This window comes from Dicentrarchus labrax, unplaced genomic scaffold, assembly GCF_905237075.1.
Source record: "Dicentrarchus labrax unplaced genomic scaffold, dlabrax2021, whole genome shotgun sequence".
Taxonomy (NCBI): Eukaryota; Metazoa; Chordata; class Actinopteri; family Moronidae; genus Dicentrarchus; species Dicentrarchus labrax.
The window spans coordinates 29,884,834-29,900,370 of NW_026136705.1; the positions used below are offsets into that span (position 1 = coordinate 29,884,834).

Sequence of the window (15,537 nt, forward strand, 5' to 3'; positions counted from 1 at the left end):
CATTCATTTGGCCACAGTCCATAAGTAGCCCATTAAAAGAGGATGTAGAACGTTGTTTGCTTGTTTGCCATCACTGTTTAAGTATTTATCAACCAAAACAACAAATGAAGTTGCGTTCGAGGGCTCCGGAAATTAACAGTTAAAGCTTTGAAGCGTCACACCGTGCAGATTATCCTACCAACAGTCAAGTTTTACATAGCCGATCTTTTCTCAGACATCATAGATTATTTCCCAGATATTTGGTCAGTTTTTATCACTTTCTAGGTGCTGCCAGACTTTGTGCTGCAAATAAAAACATAAAACATAAAAAAAAGATAACAAAATGTGTATTTCCTGCTAATAACCTGAAAATGTAAACTTCCTGTAACAAAGTCACATTGTCAGACCAAAAAAACTAACAACATCTCACTCGATATGGAGCTTCCTCAGCGTTACAATAGCACACTCTGCCTCTGCCACCATTCTCAGTCACTTATCCAGGTCAGGGTCACCCGCCCAGACGGCAGCCTCCTCCAGGTCCTGCAGCCTCCGTTGGGGGCGCGCGGGGGGGGGGTAACTCTGCCAGATGCCAGCCCGAGCCACCTCGAATGACTCCTCTCAACGTGGAGAGTCTGCAGTCTGGCACCAGGCTCTGATGATGTCAGAGGAAACTACGGTGGCTAAGATAAGATTCATGTTCTCGTCTCCACCTCGAGGGACGCTGCGAGGTTCTGCTGCTGTCACAGCTGAGAGGTGCATTCGGGCAGAGCCACGAACGACTCCCCAGAACACAAAGACCATTATGGAGTCAAAGAAACAGCATCGAGTCCTTCTACCGCTCCAGAAGGGAAAGTGTTCCTATCAACAATCACAGCACAGTTCAATGTATGGACAGACAGACAGCACAGATAGGCCGCAGCAGTTAAACCCAAATGTGCTGGGGGGTTTTTATTTTGGTCACGTACCATTCTGCCTGTAATAACTCATCCATTTTAATTTGTTTGGAGCGTAAAGCGGGCGGCTGCCAGCGAGCGAGATAATCCAGCACAGTACGCATAATGTCTTCATTTGGTTTTGATTCAAGTTTTTTTTTTTTCCCCAGCTTCAAATTCCTCCCAACCGTTGATTTCATGTTTTAAATTGTCAGCAGAAGAACTTCCAGATACGTCTGACACTTTGTTTTTGTTTGTTTTTTTAAGAATTACAGAAAACTAGCTTAAAATAAATCCAATTACAAGCAGGAAATTAACAACCGCCAAGCGCCAAACGTGGGCAAAGCGCGTAATATCCTGAGATAGAGTCTCTGCCGCATTCTGGTGTCATTGTCAGGCTTCTTTATTTCTACTTTGACATTAGCTTTAATGCTAAACTATCACTCACTGCTGCTCCATGGGCCGTGCAACCAGGAGGTGGACTGCAGTAGAGAGGGAGAGGTGGAGAGAGGGAGAGGTGGAGAGAGGGAGAGGTGGAGAGAGGTTAAGGTGATTACAGCAACTGATTTATTTACTAAACCTTCACATTTGTTAGATCCTGAGATCCAGTAGAAGTAGTTCAAAGACTTCTTGAGTTGTATTCAGGCTTAAATTGATTGAATGTTGGTTAAAATCATTTTGCTCTCTTTGTTTGTATTCAGTATTATTTTTTTACTTTTGCACACACTGCTATGTATTACGTTTTATCTGTGTTATGTTTCTAATCTCTTTGATAGCATCTGTGTTGGTGTATTTCCTTTAATCTTATTCTTTACTTTCTACTGTTTTCTGTGTATGTGCAACAAATTACACCAATAAAGTTATTATTATTGTTGTTGTTGTTGTTGTTGTTGTTACTGGTGACTTTGATACTGAACTCTTTATCGCACATCAACCAGGAAGCCCACAGCCTTTATCTTTATCATCCTGAACCGAGGCCACATTCAGAGTCTTTAATCCAGTTTTTAAAGTGCATTGGATGGTGTCAGTCTGGAGCCTTGACACGTCTTTATTCTAAAATTGCAGTTGTAGAAGAAGCCCCCATGGGGCGGATTCCAGACCCTAAACTCGAGCTGCAGAGGTAGATCACATTACAGCTTTCATCAGACACATCTTCAAAAGACACTGACAGCGTCTGGCAGACGCTAAATTGCCCCCGAAAGTCAACTCTGCACCGAGACTCCTTAATAAATCCTGTCTGCGACTCGGACATCACCCTTCACTGTCTGATTCTTATCTGTGAACAAAGCCTGTTATCACGTCCCGCGCCAGGATCTGTGACAGTTCACAACAAAGCCCGCCGTGAAGCCACCGTGCAAAAACTCTTGTTATTACGCGACCATACTACGCCCAGAAAAAGCTCATCTTACTCCATCTGCACGCTGTGGAATCCGACGTTCACAGTTCGAGAGAGACACACATACGTTTGATCTTTTCATTCAGATTCAGCTCACTTCAAAACTGCCAGGCATCTGTTGAAAAGTCCTCCCACACGTCTACTCTCTGACTTCTGGTAGGTGAATGGAGGCCAATGAATGCATCCAGACTGTATAAATACGAGGTTCTCATTCTTATTTATAACGTACAGTATGTTTTGACCAAACATCGAGTCGATCTGTCACGAGTTTGATGCCGAGCGCAGTAAGAAGCAGGGCTGGGTTGAGCTACTGGCTGCATCCGGATAGATCAGGGTTACTATTTGAGTTGACAGATTCAGATTGAAGTCAAATGGTTAGAGACTATTTTAAGTAGTAAAGGTTCTTGTGTGATATACATACAACATTGGATGAACAAAATCGAGTTGTTACTTTGATTGTTTTGTTGTGTTTTTCTTTAGGACGTATAGAAAGAGAAGGCTTATATGAGGATACTCAGTGTGCTGTTAGGCTCATGCAAAATTACCGTTAGATGCCAATAAATCCTCTTATTTTCAGGTGATTAAACACTAATGAAAACATACCTGTGAATATTATTTTCAATTTCTGCCAAATGAACTGCCTGAATGTTACACATTGGACCTTTAATTTACACACTTACAATTTAAAATACTTGATATACCAAGTATAAGTAAAATTAAGTAATCATAAAAAACACTATTTTCAGCTTCTGAAATGTGAATAGTTTCTTTGTCTTCTATGATTATAAACTCAATATGTTTGGGACTCCTCGGGTTCGGTAAAATTGTGATTTCTTTACTTCTTACAGACCAAACGATGTATCAGTGAATCCCAAAAAGAATCTGCTGATGAATCTACAGTTAAAAATATGAATATATTTGTAATCCTACTTGTGTTACAGTGATGCAGAGAAACAGAGCGAGTGGAAATATTCGAGACGAATTCCTCCGTCCGATCAACAGTTGCTGCTGGTTTTCTGCCTCGCTTGCTTCTCCTGAGGGACACTTAAACAAAGAGATGAGCCCTCTGGGGGGGATCTGCCAAACAAATGCCTCGCAACCACTAACTGAACAACAGAAAGAGACAGAAATAATTAGGCCTACACTCTGAATCAGCTAAAGGGGGGAGAGTCCCACACAAAGCATGAAATGTGAGTTAAATCTGGCCCTCTACCATCGCGCTGATGGTTGAGCCTCCGGCGGTTGGGAGAACATTTACAGACACCGACACTCTGTAATCCCGCTCTGTGCCTAATGTCATCCACAGACATCGCCTCCACTCCCTCACACAAACTTGAGGGTGTTAACAGAAGGAGTCAGAAACCTATAGCTGCTCGCTGGCTTTATTCTAATGAACAGACTAATCAGGAAAAAAAAAAAAAACACTGCCAGATGTATGCCAGATCCGAGGCATGGCACAGCCCATTAGCGCCAGAGCGCAAACGCCATGAAAGTCGCACTCGTTAGCCCCGGAAGGTCGTCATGAATATTCACGCGCACATGTACACGCCGAACGAAGAGATGTCTTTTCCCCATCAAAGTCAGCCTGAATTTAAAGCCGACTTCATTTTAATTCGACAACAGATGTGAACGCAAGTTGACGTGACAGGAAACTCACTGGCACGGTGCCAAAATATTGTGAGCTACTGGATGAGCGTGAAGAAAATGGATTAATTATTTGTCTAATAATGTGATACGCTAAAGGCATCTTTACTTATCTGAAGTAAGGATGACAAATGTGGTTCTCAGATGTATCTTAAATGTAAAATATGGAATTTCTGCTGCTACTGGGGCTCTCACATCTAAACAATAACAAAAGATGAAGTTTGACGAGGTGGTGACGCAGTGTGGGATCATGGGAGTTGTTGTCTTCACCAGGAGTTAGGATTCCTTCAGTGTTCACCGTTCAGGAGGTTTCTACCGGGAGCCCAATTATCCACAGAACAAACCACTAAACACACTGAATAAAGCAGTTCCACCTTAACAATCACTGCTTCTCCCACGCTGTTGGACAGACAAAGGACGAGCTGCTGCTAACGTTAGCTCAGCTTGTTTCTCTGATAACTTAAGATCCAGACGTCCAATGACTAAAATCCTTCATCCGGTTCAAATCTAGAGTTAAAAAGCACCAAGATCTAAACAGTGGATGGTAAACATGGCTTTAAAGGACCAGTGTGCAGGATTTAGTGGCATCTAGCTAAACTACAGTGTTTGCTTTGTCCGTTCTGGGCTACTGTAGAAACATGGTGGTCTCCGTAGAAGAGGACCCGCTCTCTCTATAGATAGAAACAACTCATTCTTAGTTTCAGGTGATTATACTATCAGTTATTTCCTGGAACAGAAGGATCATGCACTGCTAATGGGGCTGGTTACCATTTTATTATTATTATTTTATTTTGTTGTGGTTTTCTTTTCTTTTTCTCCCCTTCTGTATACAAGGTAAATTATGCTCTAACATACATTGCATCATTTTTTACATGTCTTTTCATTTTGTTTATCTTGTTTTTGTTTGTTTTTCTACTCTTAACTACTGTAACTGTTTGTCTGTTACTGTTATTTCCCTCATTGTGTTTCAAAAAAATAATAAAATAAACTCTTATATTTGTGCTAAAATGTGAAACAGCAAATTCAAATTGTTCTGAAAGTGGCGTCCCCACTCCTGTCTCAAGTGTCTTTGGTTGAAAACAATGTGGACTTATTTTTGTTGGCTGTCGAAATAAATCAAATCTCAAAGCTCTTCCATGTCTGGAAAAATACAGACGTTACCTGTTGTGTTTACTCTTCTGTTCTGTTTCGTCATCGGATATCACGCTGCAACTTTATCCTGGCGATGAACTATATGTCTTTGCGGCTGACGCTGACACATCGGTTGGGTTTTGGAAGCTTTGACATAAACGCTGAGAGCAAAAGAAATCAGAGGACGTGACATTCCTCCGGACAATGACGTGGTCTTAGAGGGAAGCCTCGAGCAAATACCGGAGACAAGTCGGTGGCATGTGCATTGTTCCCAAAGAGACACATTTCTCGTATCCATTACCAGACGACTGACTTAAAGTTACAAGTGAGACGTCCAAGCAGTGACATAGTGCTGTGGTCACATTTCATACACACCTCAACGCCTGAGGATTTAAAGGGGGAACCTGTGTTTACCACCCACCAGGAGGTTATAGGAGTTCAATATGACCCTGAGGTCTCGATATTACAGGAAATGTTATGTTTGGTTGACAAACAATATAAATAAATGTCAAAAACGTTTGAATATTATTTAAATTTCTATATAATCCAGCTCCATTTGGACCTTTTGTGTATTAAAGATATTGGCTGATATTATGTGTCAGCCAATAAGTAACAAGAAACTGCAGTAGAAATATAAATGTACAGTAACAATGTCATCATTTTAGTTAATTACTGTTTTTTTACTCGTATCACAGTTAGTGATCCCTCTCTCCAAAACCGCCAGACTTCTTTGATAAAACTGTCATCTTTTGATTGTTTGACTCTTTCTTAACTGATGATATTTGCTCTGACAATTCTCTGATCTTGTTTATACCGCCATTACTGCAGTGTCAAGACCCCAGGCACTGATGAAGGTACCGTATATGGATGACGATCTTAGCGTTATTCAGATTTTACATATTACATAGACATTAGTGTCGTTGTAATATTACTAATACTAACTAGCTTAATCAATCAGTAGTTGCATTTCGTCATCACAGAACAGTTCTATCTATTAAAGATTTTTCGTAGGCATTCAGGTGAACATCTTGGTCCTCTGCACCCCGAGGGAACAGCAGACTGAAACAGCAGATGAAAAACAAACATGTAGAGAAGTTTGAAGGAGCTAGACGCGGTTACCATTGTCAATTTAAACAATCTTGGTCCTTTAAAATCAAATCCAATCAGGGATCAATCATAAAAATACAGATTAAAACAAATATGCAGCCGGTTTGAAGGAGCCACCGTCTTTTCAAACTTTCATTTCCAATTTTTTTCAACATTACATCTCACAAAATGTGCAAATGTGTATTTCACTGCAATGATCTGGGTTGCATCAGCTTTTATAATGCCAGGTAGACAGAAAAACACCTTTTTAGAGCCAAAAAATAAACTGTTCTGAAATGTGTTTGGCATCAGGATCTCTTGTGCTTGCTGGTTTGGACACGAGAGCCTTCCAGTTAGCGAAGACAGGCCCTCCAGTGTGGGTGGTGTGTCATATAGTGCCAGCATTAATCAGAGCTGAATGAGCTTAAATGTTACACAAATATTCAAGACCATTTGAATATTAAACAGAGTAAAGACGGTGAGCTCTTGTATCACACAGTGAATCCCACCCTTTATCTGAGTACAGATCCTTCCTGTGTGCTGCTGCTGTGTCAGTCCGAACTGTTGACAACAAGAGCAAAGTAAATATTCCCAGGCTCCATCCACTGCGCTCAGAAAGAGAAAAAAAGGGGGCATGAGAGAGGTGTGTGAGGAGGAGACGCAGGATGGGAGGTTGGTGGGGGAGGGAGGGTGTGACACGGCTCAGAAACGGCGGGAATGAGGCGAAGACCATTGTGGTGTTCGATTTCTCTGTAACGCGAGCCCCTGCTTGTTGCCCCCCACAGCAGAATGTGCCTTGTCCGATGGATTGGGCGTCAGGTGTGTGCAGCTGCTGGTTAAGCTCTGTTTGCAGACCAAAGAGGGAGAAAGAAAAAAAAAAAGGAGGAAGGAAAAGCTTCTCAATGAAGGCGATACTGGAGGGTTTTTTTTGGTTTTTTTCTCTCCCTCTGGTACTGATGGGACCGCTGCCAGGACCTGGATTGTGGCCCATGAGAGTGCCATGTGTCCCACAGATGGGCCTTCTAAATATGAAGGGACGACGCGTACAGATGGCCAATTTTGCTGTGCAGAGTTTCAACACAAATCTGCCAAAGACTGAAATACTACTTCTTATAAAACAAAGGAAACAGCACAGTCTTATTCCACATACACACGTACACATCACTAAAAATATATGCCTGATCTCGCTGTAGTATATTTATGGAAGCAGGACAAAAAGACACTCGACTTAATGATCATTTGGCCATCAGATTGCTTCATTTACTTTACGCTGTCGAATCATATCAGGATATTAAAGCTCTAATATGTAAAGTTTCTGCAATAAAATGTCTATAAACTCTGGCTCTATGTTCTATATGTAGTTGAGTTCTTACTTTATCTCAAAATGTTTCCAACAACGTTCAAACTCAGAGAAATCTGTCATTTTATTCAGGTAACGCTGCGTTTCACCGGTCGCCTGGCGTCATATCCCCTTTGTGCCTGCGTCAGCGTTGTGGTTGTCTGCCAGAAGCTGTCATACATTGACTGTTTATCCAGTTTGAAGCCACATTGTTACCATCCACTGTTTAGATCTTGGTGCTTTTTAACTCTAGATTTGAACCGGATGAAGGATTTTAGTCATCGGACGTCTGGATCTTAAGTTATCAGAGAAACAAGCTGAGCTAACGTTAGCAGCAGCTCGGCTCGCAGCCCCTCCGGGACGTCCTTTGTCTGTCCAACAGCGTGGGAGAAGCAGTGATTTTTAAGGTGGAACTGCTTTATTCAGTGTTTTTAGTGGTTTGTTTTGGAGAGGAGGAGACCTCTGTGGGTAACTGGGCCCCCAGGAGAAACCTCCTGAACCATGAACACTGAAGGAATCCCAACAGGGAGAAGCTGACTGCAATGACTCCCATGATCCTACGCTGCTTCACAACGTCATCAAACTTCGCAGTAGTGGCAGAAATGACATACTGTACGTTTAAGGTCCACCATCACAAGCTGCGACCTTTAAGCACAGACAGATATTACGGCGTTAACGTGGTTGTGTAGCTGAAACCACATTCATCACACTGCTCTTACAATACTGTATACAAATAATCAATCCGGTGCAAGCAGTGCAGCCAAATCCAATATTTGAGATTCAAAGAGGCTTTTAAGAAATAACCCTCTCAGCACTCTCCCAGCACGACAGGGAAAAACTGTGATGTGGAAGCCTGCAGCACTTTCAACACTTTAAAAAAACAAATACAGAAATAAAGTCAGTGTGAGGCTGAAGACACTGTTTCTGATACTACACTTTAGCACTAGTTTTGGAGAGTTCTTCAGCACCAGAAAGGTAGTCAATACATGAGAAACTCCCTCCCAGAAGGCCCAGGGATCAAACTACAGAGGCAGCTGTTGGATATAAAATCCCACTCAAACATCAACCGATCCACCGACTGCAGAGATACAGCAGACACGCAAGACGAGGCTCTTGAAAAAATCCTTCAGTTTTTAGGCTTAAGGGTGGATGTCAGCTCTGCTCCTGCCAGCTCAACAGCTCCGGCTTTGATTTTTCTAAAACACATCTTGGATGTTCAAAGCATGTGCAGGCTTTAAACAAAACCACAAACACCACCTAAAAAACCCCGCTGTGCTTTTTAAGAAGAGGTAAATGGAAACAAAATTATAATTTTTTGTCAGTTTTAGTCAATTTGAAGCAGCTCAGCAGAAAGATTTCACAGATTTAAGGCGGCAATCTTTAACTTTTACTTAGAAATCAATGCATGCTTTGAATCCCGCCTCTGTTTTATAGCAAAAGAAGATAAATTGTGTTGTTGCACCCTTCAATACACTCTGTCTCTGTCTCTGTTTTGTAGGAAACACAATGCCGCTCGATATCAACAGAACAGGGGAACATTCAGACTGAACAGATCTGCAAAATGCTTAATTTGTTTTCCAACAATATCCACTGCTGCAACTAAGGCATGAGGAACATTTTAATGAGGCAAATCAAAGCATTGTGGTAAGGTCAGAGCCGGAGTCAGAAACCTAAGAGGACATAAGAGACATTTTTGGCCCCAAAATAAATCTGCCCTGAGCCGCAAAACATATCTGTAAGCCAACTTTTGGGATTAAAAAGTGGATTTATCTTCACTTCTCAACTAGTCTGCTGAGAGCTACAGAGGTGCAACCTCCACTTGTAGCTGTCTGTGTGCAGCCAGACAGAATATTTTATATACATACAGAGAGCGGACGGGAAAGAAGACTGCTTGGAGACATGGAAGAGAGGAAGTTGGAGTACCTGGTAAGATCTTAAAATATGTGTCTGTTGCTTTATTTCTAGCTATCGGTTTTACTTTTACTATGAACTAAGTTTGCATAGCCCTCCTCGATCCAAACTCCATTCAGTAAACAAGCATTTTTAAAGTTATTTGCTCGTCGTCTTGCGCACAGACCCGACAAAGCATGAATTCAGACGTTTTAAAAATCGGCATCATGATGTAGTTATTTCGGCATCATTTTCATCTGTTTTTACATCCCAAATTTTTGTCACAGTTACAGGAAGCCACTGGAGAGGGCTAAAGAGCTGCATGTGGCAGCAGAGCCGCAGGCTGCTTACACCTGGGTTAGAGCAGATGTTTCCAGTAGGCCTATAGCTCAGCATTTGGTTCATTTCTGTGAAGAAAAGTAAATATAACTAATCTAATTGAACAATGGCCAAGCTCCAGGTACAATAAAAAACACGGAATTTTTCAATAAAAGAAGCCTGTGAATTGTTAAAAATTATAATAAAAATACATAATACAGGCAGATAATTGTATAAAATGTTCCCTAAACAGAAAATAATCTGCTCAAAATCCATCCAAACCATGGGGTCCATTATGGAAAAGATTGGGTTACCACTGTGTTAGAGGAAGATGGTGGTCTTGGTTGAACAAATCAACACTGAAACAATGACTTTTTTTTTTTTACATTTAACACATAAAAACCATCTTTCTTTCACTTTAACCAAGCGTGCGTGTGTAGCTGACACCGATGAATGCATGCCGACAAAAGCTCCCAAGCTTGAATAATCAGTAAAAGGAAAGAGTGATTTAAAGTATCCGACTGTTTACTGCACTGACATACATGTTAGTTGAATTAGCTTACAATATGCCCACCACTATATAGCGAGGCAGCGTTCATTATAATACCACAGGGATCAAACAGCGCACTCTCTTTAATGAAAACAATGAGCCAATACATTAGATTATGTGGCTGTCAGGGCGGCTATCACTCAGGCAAATGCACTAATCCCACATGAACAACTGCAGCCAACAGCTGCACACTTCCTGCTACATTCAGACGAGCCCGGCAGCAGAGCGGAGGCATTTCTCAGAGACGGATGAAGAAGAGGTCAGGGAGACCAGCCGTTATTTACACAAGGAGTCTGACTCACTGGGATACCTTATGACTCATGTTTGGATACTTCACTACTTTACTACTACTCTACGTTATCTTATCAGGTTAAGAGTGAATGATTAAGGAGGTCTTAACACACTAACATTGAACACTTTTCTAACATTTAATAAACCGTTAAAAAACCCATATTTTTATGGATATTTCATATTATATTAAAAACTGTACAATGAACCCAAACAGTGAACTGGAATTTACTTTTCTTCACAGAAATGAACGAAATTGCTGAGATATCGGCCTAACTTTATTTATTTTTTACGCTTTCTTACACGCATTAAAATCAAGGAGGTCTCGCGACCCCCTCATGAAGCTTTGGCGACCCCTAGTGGGCATCCCCACCCCCAGGTTCCTATATATAATACAAATATAAGTAGAGTTGCAACAATAAGTCAGTTAGCTGTCAACTATTACATCAATCGTCAACTATTTTAATATTCAAATAATCGTTTTGAGTCATTTTTTAAGGAAAAAAGGTTAAAATTCTCTGATTTCAGCCTCTCAAATGTGAATATTTTCTTGTTTCTTTAATCCTCTGTGACAGTAAACTGAATATCTTTTGGTTAATCAATGATGAGATTGTAGTCCCTAGTGGAGGAAGTCCAACATAATCAGATCAAAGAATGAGTTAATGAGACAAAGAATCAGATTAAACATTCATAGATCGATAGTTAAATATAATCTATGTTGGTCACAACCCTAAAAGTATTGTGGTTCATACGCAGCAAAGTTAATTCATCACATTGAAATAAGGGTAGTTTCCTATTTACGCTGTCTGACCTTGTGGTCAAAAACAATTTGAATATCTCAATCATTAAAGTGGCAGTTTGAGTAATTGAATTGAATTTTTCATTTTTAATTTAATCAGAATAATAAATCTACCGTCTACATATAAATCACAACCAATAATGAACTGAATTACTTTTGTGTTGAAAAGCGTCACACAAACTGTGTAAAACTAAAACATTACGTTTAATATAATATAGTGTAAAAGACATACCTATGAATATTAAATTACATTTCTAAATGTTATATATATGTTTATTTTAGTTCCTTATGTATTGGTACTGTCTTATAATATGAATCATTGAACGGATCCCGTGTTTAATTCTTGTTTAATTCTGTTGTGTTTCATCTTGTATGATACATTTATTGTCGCCTGCATTAATAATATTATAAAAATATTTATTAACTAACTACTGCAGCATAGCTCAGTTAATGTTTACATCTGTCCGTCTGCTACTAAATCCTCCGTTCTACTAACCAAGACAATAAGTGTAGCTAACAGGTAGAAACTCTACTCGTTGCTGCCCTCCGGTGGTCGGGTGTATTAATAACTAGATTAATTTGTCCCACAGTGACACTAAAATAATATAACTGATCAACTGTTTGCAATAATAAGAGAAAGGAAGTAGATAAAAATGACTTTACTTAGTAACTAATTACTTTTATATACAGTAAACATCAGGAAATCAACAATTCCTGATGATACAAATTCATCACGATAAACTTATCGAGTGTTTTAATCGCGATAATATCAGATTCATTCCATCCGTACAATCAATTAAACTAAATATGCATTGAATCATTTGGGTGAGATACATAAATAACCCTAATTTACTGTCATCCCATCATTCTGGGCTTTTATCTAGTTGATAAAAAGGCGCCTGTCTTCCATTTTTTAGATTTTACACAACAAAATAAATCCTACTTTAAGGACTCTCTGAGCCTTGAAATGCATTCAAGGATGAAAATATTCCACAATGGCGTGAACTAAGTAATCCGGTTCTTTGTGTCTACTTTCTGTTTGTAAATGTCATCGTAAAAATAATTAAATAAAAGCTCTGCCGCTGCTCTGATTTACTGCACGAGGACCACTCGCTCCTTCCTGTAACACAACATGAGCATCATACTGATGAACGCTGAAATCAATAAGAGGTTGCATCAACTGAGCTACATGTTTTAGGTTTATTTCCACGTAGGAGAAATGCTTTTAGCCACAAATTGTATTGGAGTAAGTGCCTTTTCGTTGGGGGGGGCCATTAGGGGAGGAGGTCAGTTTTAGGTTTAGAAGCTCTTTAGAGGCACGGGGGTCTCCACTGCTAACCAACAACCTAATCCAAAAACAGACAGCTTTACTGTGTCTCCAGAGGAGGTAGAGGGGAGATGAGGATTAAAAGGCGGTAACCCAATTAAGACAAGGCTGATGGGAGTAAAAAAACAGGGATTTATGGGGAAAAAAGAGGTTTAAGGTCAAGACAGAGTGAGTGTTGTCCTGTTGTGAGATGCTACATGGAGATGGAGGATGGTTTACATTTAATTCCGCACAGTAAAGCTTGCTTGAGTTCGGTAATCCAGCAGTGAACATGATGTCCGCCTTAAAGGTCGAGTGTGTAAGTTTCAGGGAGGATCTAGTGGTAGACATGTAATATAATATCCACAGGTGTGTTTTCATTAGCGTATAATCACCTGAAAACGAGACTTGTTAGCATCGTCTGGGGATTTCTTTCTCCAGGATAGCGAAGTCATGACCCGTCCTTCTCTGACTCCATACAACAGCTCTCAATCATCACGTGAAACTCCTCTTTTTATATATCTTCACACAGCTAATCTGCTAACATGGAGGCAGCAGCTTTTATGACCTATGACCACCAGGGGGCGATAGAGTTGTTTCGGCTTTACTTTTGTTTAACTGTCATGTCGTCCATCTTTATATGTGTCGATGGCTTGCATACACTTATTAAAAAATAACAACATACAGTGCACATCTATTCCTTAACGCACATATATCGGATCGGTACTTGGTACTTCGCATTGCACCAGTTGGACTCCTTCAAACGGTTGAATGGACGATGAGAAAAGGTCAATACTGTCTGATAGAAAGCACTGATACACGTAGTCTTACTGTATATTTGCATTACCACACCTCGCTGCCGACAGCCTTTTCCCTCCTTTAATCAAACATTAACTGTTAAACAGCAGATCGTTTTCTAAAGAAATCTATGAATTGTTTTGCTCGATAAAGTGTCAGGAAATAGTTCCCAGACTCCAAGGCGACATCTTCACATGTGTTATTTAGTCCAAACAGATTAACATATTCTGTTAAAAGAGATATAAAACGGAGAAAATCAGCAATTCATCATGTTGTCAAGCTGGAACCAGTTGACCTAAATGACAAATTACATGTTTTTTCTTTAAAAAATGACTAAAAACGATAAATTAATTAGTTGTTTGGCTCATAAAATGTCAGAAATTATCTTGTTTTGTCCACAACCCAAAAGATATTCAGTTTACTATCATAGACCAGTTAAGGGAAACCTTTTCTATCATTTATCAAACTGACTAAGTGACATATTTTATGTAAATTTCATATTATATTAAAAACTGTACCATAAAACCCAAGAACAAGACAAAAAAACAAGAAGGCCTTGCGACCCCCTGTGAAGCTTTGGCACCCTCTAGTGGGGGTCCCGGCCCCCAGGTTGGGAACTACTGTCATAGAGGACTAAAGAAACCAGAAAATACTCAAATCACAGATTTTTGACATTTTATTCTTTTTTGTGAATCAATCAATTAATTAAGTAATCGTTGCACATTTTCTCTCTTCTACATCACTCTAAAGTGAATATTTTTGGATTTCGGTCTCTAGTTCTGACAAAACAACACATTTGAGGACTTGACCTTGACCATTTCTTCACTATTACTCCATTAATCCAAACAGTAATATCCAGATTAGTTAAAAATGAGAATAATAGTTAGTTGCAGTCCAAACTAAATATCTCTACATACAATTCCTGACCATTAAAACTCCTTAAAACACACCACAATGCGAATATAGGCTGGTTCTCACAACGACAGGAGCAAACACACACACACACACACACACACACACACACATTGTCCAGTATCCCACTGTAAAGCCATCCTCCTCCATCACAATGCTTTTATTTCCCACTTTAAAAAACATCACCGAGACTCAAACACTGAACCATGTCCTGCTCTTTGGACTCAGTTCGGTCCTGCGGTCTAACCGCTGTGGTTGCTCAGATGTTTACAGCAGTCTTATTAAACCTTTAATAACTTATCCAGACAATTTAAGACACAACCCTTTAAAAAAAACACACACACTCACACACATGCCCCATGCGTGCTCGGACACAGCCTACAGCGCCGGTACGCGTCGGTACGTTAATTGGACCGTCAATTAGCCTACGCAGTAATTAATTACACCTTTAATGTTTTAACGACGACTCTCGACTGAAAACAACCAAAAAAAAAACAGGAGCAGAGATGCTTTAAAAAAGTGTCACTAAATCAACAAGAGGTTTAAGTTACATTACCGAAGCAAAAACACACTTTTATTCGAGGGAATTGTGCTTAAATGAAGTAAAACCCTCCGTTAGTGTGAGAGAGGTTCGGTTGGAGCATCCGAAGCAGAGCACACACGCCTTGTATCCTCATTCAAACTCCACTGGCTCCTGTCCTCCTTCATTAAACTGCTTTTAAATGAGAGAAATGTGCGTGTTAACTTCCACTCACCGCTCCAGCTGAGGACGCACACCTGAAGGAACAGCGGTACAAATGTTCTGAGGAGGAAAGCCATGTCTTCTGGCTGCTGCTGCTGCTTGTCGTATCCAGTCCGAAATAATGTGAACTGAAGTGGTGTGTCGACGAGAAGTTAGCCCGCAGCCCGGAGGAGACTGAGGAGGAGGAGGAGGAGGGAGGGAGGGAGGAAGGAGGGAGGAGGGAGCTCAATTAAAGTCTCAGGCTGGCGGGTCCTCCTCCTCCCATTGTGGGGCTTTTGTGTGTGTGTGTGTGTGTGTGTGTGTGTGTGTGGTAGAAGCAGCTTATCAGTGTTTTCCTCTGCTACCAACTACGTCCTCTCCTAATTCACACAGGGACTATTTCTTGGTAGAAAGTCCTCAAGGTCACGATAATAAGCCTTTACCTTAT

The 15,537-nt window shown here is 40.5% G+C and overlaps 1 protein-coding gene across 2 annotated transcripts in view; it reads right to left on the reverse strand.

Moving 5' to 3' along the window:
• Positions 1-15,282, reverse strand: part of mcama (melanoma cell adhesion molecule a) — a 52,986-nt gene extending 37,704 nt beyond the window's left edge. The window contains exon 1 of one of the 2 annotated variants that reach the window (XM_051402298.1): positions 15,124-15,282. In XM_051402298.1, coding sequence (XP_051258258.1) covers positions 15,124-15,187 — 64 coding nt within the window. In that variant the 5' untranslated portion in view covers positions 15,188-15,282. The remainder of the gene's footprint in view (positions 1-15,123) is intronic. The other variant, XM_051402299.1, reaches the window with a different exon arrangement.
• Positions 15,283-15,537: the final 255 nt, after the last annotated feature.